The sequence below is a fragment of the Ostrinia nubilalis genome, chromosome 19 (assembly GCF_963855985.1).
Source record: "Ostrinia nubilalis chromosome 19, ilOstNubi1.1, whole genome shotgun sequence".
Taxonomy (NCBI): domain Eukaryota; kingdom Metazoa; phylum Arthropoda; class Insecta; order Lepidoptera; family Crambidae; genus Ostrinia; species Ostrinia nubilalis.
In genome coordinates this window covers 5,329,271-5,336,755 of record NC_087106.1, presented here as the reverse complement: position 1 = coordinate 5,336,755, position 7,485 = coordinate 5,329,271, and the positions used below count along the sequence as shown (strand labels likewise).

The 7,485-nt window shown below is 37.2% G+C and overlaps 1 protein-coding gene across 3 annotated transcripts; it reads right to left on the bottom strand.

The window, feature by feature from the left end:
- Window positions 1-2,680: 2,680 nt before the first annotated feature.
- LOC135081270 (alpha-(1,3)-fucosyltransferase C-like) lies at window positions 2,681-7,034 on the bottom strand. Of its 3 annotated transcripts, none has more exons than XM_063976009.1 (3): window positions 6,595-7,034; window positions 3,318-4,384; window positions 2,681-3,063 (listed from the first exon to the last, which is right to left on the bottom strand). In XM_063976009.1, exons 2-3 carry the CDS (start codon window positions 4,292-4,294, stop codon window positions 2,757-2,759), a joined length of 1,284 nt encoding a protein of 427 aa, XP_063832079.1. In that variant the 5' UTR covers window positions 4,295-4,384; window positions 6,595-7,034; the 3' UTR covers window positions 2,681-2,756. The 3 variants fall into 3 exon arrangements, with proteins under 3 accessions (XP_063832079.1, XP_063832078.1, XP_063832080.1); XM_063976008.1 differs by having other exon boundaries at window positions 6,600-7,034; XM_063976010.1 differs by lacking the exon at window positions 6,595-7,034 and adding an exon at window positions 4,462-4,511.
- Window positions 7,035-7,485: the final 451 nt, after the last annotated feature.

The window sequence follows — 7,485 nt, the reverse complement described above, 5'->3', positions numbered from 1 at the left end:
CGTCCCTCAGGGTTTGTGTTCATTTTGATGTATGATGTGTTCGGTAGGGGTCACCACTGTTGAGAGGGGCTATGTGTGGTCAATTAAAGGCTGACTCCAAATTACAATGAACATTTATTTTGAAAACGGACGGTCTTATATAGGAAAATATTTACAATATTAGACAAGGACAAAACATATACCTATTTCAGAGATAACATCTACAAACATTTTAGGGTGAGACAATAAAACGATTACCTACAAACATTATAATAAACGGTCAGAGCGAGACAGAAGGAGAACAGTATGTCTATTTCACACTACACAAATATAAATAAGATGGAGGGTACACAAATTATTGATACTGAATTTAGAATGAGATAGCCTGAACTTACAAATACATCTGTTTCATACGACATGGAAATAACACTTAAAGGACGGTACACGAATATTAATTAATAAGCAAGATAGATAAGGACAGCAAGAAGTTAGTATAGGTTTGTTTCACACAACATAAATATTATACAAAAACAAGGGTACTTCAAGAAATAAATAAAAACAGATTACCGACATATTAAAATAAAAAGTCTAGTAGTAGTCTAGGGCAAAGCAGCTCTCATCGTCCAGTGCGGCGGTGCTGCCGGTATGATGCGGACGTATGTCATGTGGTGTCGCCACATAAAATAACGTAGGTCTGGCGTTCACTAGCTCTTAGTCTAAAAGGGCTAGCATTCCGGCCGCGGCGGCTAAACTAAATGAAAACTAAACTCGGTGAACTAAGCTAAGCTAAACTAGAACTACGTTGTCCGTCCACCAAGAAATAAGCTAAAACTACGTTAGTGGTGTCAGTTTGTGCTAGAACGTCGAGTTACCGAGCTAAGTTAGTTCCACATAGCTGGGGCATTTCACGTAGCTTAGCTGGCATAGTTTGCGGTGGACGCACATGTATGAAAAACTGGCTCAACTATGCGAGCTAAGCTAAACTAACTTAGTTTAGCCGGCGGTGGACGTTCGGCTCTAGAGATTTCAACTAAGTCCCAAACTATTCTTGATTAGTTGGTAGAATAAAACTCTGAAATATCAATAACAACTTTATTTTTAACCAACTGAAAAACATTAAAATTGTCTACAATAAACAACATTTGGAAGTACGATAAAAATTACCTATCTAATCCTATGGTTAATTAATCTTAACTTGCAATATAGCAAACTCTCTACATATACTTACATAACAATGCAATTAGTAAGTATCCCAAAACATAACAATGTCTTTAAAATTTAGCAAACTCAAAACTGAAGATTTAATTAATTACAATAATTTATGGATTCCTTATGCTGAGTTACACTATCTTACTTTAACTTTAACAAACGTCAAAAATTTGTCAAATTCCATACAAAAAGCACCGGTTAATGTTATTGTTACGGTTAAGTTAAAGTGTGATGCAACCCTTTAAAACTTTAAAGATTAAAACTAGCGTTTACTTACGGATAAGTACATGAATTCTTACATTAGGTAAGTATGTAGTGTAGGAGCTATATAGCAATATTATTACCTGTAACTGTAGGCTAAATTGGTAAACAAATCTATAGTATCTATACAACACAGTTTAAAGTAATAACTACACAGCCTTGTTTAAAAATATCAAAATTAACAATAATTTATTTATTTTATTTATTTTATTCGCTGAATCCAAGTTAAGTAAATAAATAAAAATAATCTTGTACATAAATAAATTATGGACTTACGCGATAAAAAGAATAAAAAATAAAATTTGATATTATTAGAGAGATCAATGAGGAGGCCTAAGGGCTCCTGCACACGACGCCGCTACCGCGCCGCCCGCGCCGTCGCCGCGCCGCTACACTGAACAGTGCAAAGGCGCGGCGGCGGCGCGGTAGCGGCGTCGTTTGCAGGAGCGCTAACAATAGTTGCAGGGTTGTCCATTATTTTTGGACATTTATAATATAGAAAAAGAGAGAGAAAAAATAAATATTGGCTTTATTATTATTATCGCCCATTTTATAAACATCTTGTATCCAAATAAAAATGCTTAACTATAACAAGTTAAGATAACATAATCATTAAGGCATACTAGTTATTAAATAAACAAGATAAATAACTATACATATATTATTATTATTTGAGGTTCCTACGAATGCACTTTTGGCTTTAATCATTAATATTAATATCTATAATAAGTTATAAATTAGGATGAGCGTAAGCTGAGACGCAGGCGAAGCATGTATTTTTGAAACAATCGAATTTCATATCGCATACGAAATCGCACAAGTCACACCTGAATCTGCCATGATGTTATAATTATTACATAGTTAGTTAGGTGGGTTAAGTTAGAGACTATAGTCTGGTCCGTGAGCACGTAGAATTTTGTCCAATGACCCCAAGCTACCCATCCTTAATTATCGCTCGCGCGTAATTATGTTGCTATCGCGCTCGCACACTCACTGCGGGTGCCAGTCGCATGCACTTCGGCACGCGTGCGAGCTGCTTCATTATTTCGCGGACCAGATTCGCACGCATGCCTAAAAATCCGTATCATAGGAAAAAGGCATAAAAAGAACTTCAAAAAGTCCTGCATTGAATATGTCATGTCACGTTCAAGAAAAAAAATACCTTATCCCCTTTTAAATACTCGACTTCTCTGAGAATGGGGTTATCCCCACGGTGATAGACGTCATTTGCTTATTTTTCTGCATCTCTTCGTAAACGTCACAGCTTAAGCGCAGCCTAAAAAGTCCACATTTCAGGTACCTAAATTCTAAGGCAAAAGGTGATCAAACCCGATATCGTCTTCTAACCACCAGCAGCGCTCCTTGTACAATGGATTCCACCACCTGCGGAAATCCGTATACGAGGTCGTGGTCTCCACCTTACTTTTGTTGTTTAGAGCCTCGCAAATGGCACATACGTTGTCTGAATCTGTCGCGTCGTGGTAACTGTAATAGTGCTTCCATTTGAAGAACTGGTGGTATAGATCAGGGGTGGCAATGAGATGAGATATCTTGGCAGCCAGATCATCAGCGTCTTGTTTCCGAGCGTCCAAGTACGACCCTGGGGGGAGGAACCTGTAACAAGTAGGTATATTGACAAAAGCCCACAAAAAATAGAAACTTCTGATAAAAAGGATGTTCCAAAAAATCGTAGATATCTACGACTTTTGCTTCTACTAAGAGTAGCAGTGGCGGGAACGAAAGGAGAGATCCCATAACACTTTTATTATTAATTGAGTTACCTTAAGTAAATTTTGACAACATAAAAACTATTTCGACAGGGTTATAATATTCTGAACCAATTTTGAATTATGATTAATATACATTACCTGGAGTAGTCAGCCGCGCCGTACACTATAGGCACGGTATTGTGTTGCAATGCAGTAAGTAATTTCTCCGTAACATAGTCTTCGGCGAAAGAATTTTCTAGAGACAAATAAAAATAGTAATCTCTCTCCAACATTGAATCGCATTCAGATTTTTTTTCCAGGGGACATTTCATAGTTCCACAAGCACCATACACGTCGACTGTGAGTCCATAACCTGCTAAAGCTCCCTGGAGTTTCGTTACAAACTCTCGTCTCCCACTCCTATCCGAACAACTTGACACAAACCATGCAGCTGCCTTTTTCTTACTCATCAGTTGAACTGCAAAATCTTTATCCACGTCTCTCATATTAGAAACCCACTCCATTTTCTTTTTCGGTCCCACGATTTCACCATTTCTGTTCTTTACGACTATGTAAGGGAACGGAACGTCAGAATCGAGTTTGTATGTGGCCGTCCAATTGAAGAATCCTTCGAACATGCTGTGGCAGATGGGGTAATTGTCAGCGGATTCAAGGTTGAAAAATATGTATTTCTGGTGAATAGACCTCTTTTTGGGGAGTTGCGAACGCCGCATGGGTCGTAAGTTGCGGCCGTTGAAAGCGATCGCATCAAACCGGCTGGTGTCTCCTCCGAAGAAGTCTCTGTTGGTTGTGACATAACAATTGTACACTGAACAGTTATTTTTTAGGAATGCTCGTTGGCCATTCCCAAGGAAATAGAATGGGGAGTAATCCTGGCGTGTCCATAGTAGAACGTACTTAAGATCTTTGGGTTGCCGACTAGGTTTTCTGTACACATTCGAGTATCTGATGTCTCGGGCAATGTTGTCGAGGGCTTCTTGGATGATGCTTTCCTCTCTATTGACTGACGTGAACCAGAGCACGGATAGGAAGCTGAAGCAGCTGATAAGGAGGAAAAATCGAAGAGTTGTCATCCGCTTGAGAACCGCGTGGTTGTATAACGCCCGTTTCGTCATTTTGCCCACGCATATTTTCAGTGGTTCGTCGTCGATTTAACTTTAATGTGCATGAGCTTGGGTCGAGTTTGTCTTGGCGTGAATGTTGACCTGAAACATAAAGGCCGTTAGGAACTGGTAGTATTGATTCTATTTTCATTTTAATAATTATGGAATCTCGTAATTACGCGTGTAGAGCACAATTATTAGATTTATTAAACGTAAACAAGATCAAATTTGACAGTTAGCCTAGTTCATACAGCAATGTCAAATGTACGTCATATTGTTGGACGCATTCATTTTCCTCCAATGTCTTCCTACCCATGATGTCATTTGGTATTGAAAAGGTTTTAATGGGTGATTTTGTTGTGAATGATACATTGTTATAAGATTGTTATAGCCCGACCAGGAACATAAAAACCCTCGCCATGTTGCGGAAAACTAATGGTACTAATTTCTTTTAATGGCAACAGTAACTGAAAACTTCATTGACATGTCAGTCTATTGCTGTCAAAGTGTAAACAAACTTTATTTTAAATGTGCGCAATTGATTTTGTGAATTAAATTGCTAAAATCTTTTTATAGTCGTGAAAGAAAAGTGGTTGACAATGTGTTAAAGTATTTGTCGAAGAGAAATACTAAGGGTTCGGACAATATTTTCATTGAATAATGTTTCCGACAAAGGTTGTCAAATTGACTGACATTTTTATCGTATAGTACAGTCCACTATGAAAATTAGCTGTGGTTTGTTTCAACTACCTATTTTAAAAAATTTTGTCACTTTCTAAGTGTTGAATTTTATGGGATTGGGAAAGAAGTACCGAGTTTGAAGCGTTCATGAGCAGACATTGCAGTTAAATATTCAAGTTCTGAATTTGATTATTGATGAATAATAAAATAAATCCTACTAGCTCGATTGATGGTTTCATTTAATTTATTTAAACCAGGTTACCTATAATAATATTTTTTCGTTAATTTATGAAAATATCAAATTAGCCCGTAATCCTGAATCCTGATACATAAAGTTAGCCTATTAATTTAACACAGGTACGACTGTACTCAGTGTTGCACTATCAAATGCAATTGACGCGCCTCTATGCCAGGGTTTTTATGTTCCTGGTCAGGCTATACAGTGTATTGGTATACATGTTGTATTGATGCGATCTGACCGTGAAGGCACTAGCATAGAATGTAAATCGAACAATGACTACTCCAGTTAATGTATTAATCATAATTCAAATAATTATTTTTTCTTTCTTTCGTCCTAAATTATTTCTATTAATTTAATGCCATATTCACTAGGACTATCTTTTCCTTCACTGGCTGGTTTTTACTGGCTGCCAAGCTGTATATCCTGGCTACACTGGAGTTGCAGCGGTGGGAATAGTCCCATGAATTCCCATGTAAAATAGGTGACATAACACAACATAACACGCACCATGCTATGCAATATACTTTCATACCATAAAGGCTTGGTTATTGTGCTATTAAAGTTTATTGTTTCTCGTACAATAAAATAGTTGTTAATTCTCGTGTAGGTATTACCTATAGGTAGTTAAACAAGAAAACATCTTTCTAGTTCCAAGAGGTTGCAATTTTTGTTTGTTATCGAATTAGAATAATAACAATAGATTGAAAAATTCTCATTACCCGACTGCACCAGAAGGAAGGAAAGGTTACTTATGTTTTTGCTCAACTAAGGGAAATAATAAAGGGATTTATTTATCGGTTTCTCGTACTAAGTCTTTTTTAACATATTTTTTAGATGTTATCACTTTTTATCAGAGTGCTGCAGATGTAGACATACCGATTAAAAACATACAAAGCCCAAAGAAGTTTGTGTTATGAATAGAAAACTCGAAACAATGATGTTTAATGTTTTTAAAAGTCGGCCTTAAAAGATATCGTGAAACCTGAAACATTTTATCGCTGAAACACGAAACACACTGCCTAATTGGATTGAAATCAAACACCGTGATTGCTTAGCAGCAGTATGGTTCATGTAAATTGTAAATCAATAAAATTGTGTGGACTATGTTTACGTGACTTGTCTGGTTCGTCAACTAGTAAACCTTTTTAACAATTTAACAGGATATTTCAAATGTATTTATTGCTTTCTTCAAGCAAACGTAAGTAGAAGAATGTAAGTTGTTAAATAATAACACACAAACAGGTGCCCTTATTCGCCTATTAAATAAGACGTTTTTTGTTCCCCCTTCATTCAAAGCACAAGTAATTACATTACAAAACTATTTTGCACAGCTGATCGACTGATTTTCATTCAAGAACCAAAGGAAAATACTTGATAATGAAAAGTAAACCTTACACCGCAGACCCCACACCTTCTTCTTCAGTCCCGCGCTAGCGCAACCCGGCAAATTGTGAAAGTCGCGTTCCAAAGAGTTTGCAGTGGAACACCCATCTCTACCACTTGGTCGGGTGTCGCGCACATGCGCAGTGATGGGGGATGGACTCGCGACAACGATCGTGCATTGTTTTATTACATGGTTTCGACGGCCCAAATTCTAAAAGAAAAATTCGATTTCGATAATGGAACGCGTCACTTTTTGAATCTTTTTAAATTCACCACAGATAAAAAATAACAGTGTATCCTGAAAACGTTCCGTTTCACAACAACGCGCGCGGAGGGACGAGTAACGAGGACAGAGCACGCCCTGAGACTGCTGGCAAGCAAGGTCAACAAATACGGAGAGGCTGATGATTCACACCTATTACCGCTGAATAAGGCCGACATTAGCTCGATGTGCTTAGACTGATCAATGTCATGAACTCATGACCATGTCCAAATGATTTGTTTGTAAACTTGATGCAAATAAGACGATAAAAAAAAACTTAGGTACCTACCTAAACATTTTTAGTATATCCGGTCAATTTATTTTACATTATGAGATAAGTAAGTACATCATCGGTACATAATAAACTAATTACTTAAAATAACAGATGATAAATTTACTAACTACGATTAATGGTATCATTGTTCGTCTTGCACCTAATTTGGCGAGAGGTGAGTCAAGCCCCCGATTTGAAGTATTTTCGTCAATAAAATTGTCCATAGTTGATCACTACATGCCCGGACACACTGTATTATATTATGTAAGCATAAATTTCGGTATTCGTAATACCGTATTACTGATTTTTAGAAAAACGGATCTGGCCACGCTCTGTCTCAACCTATTGAGGATGACTATACA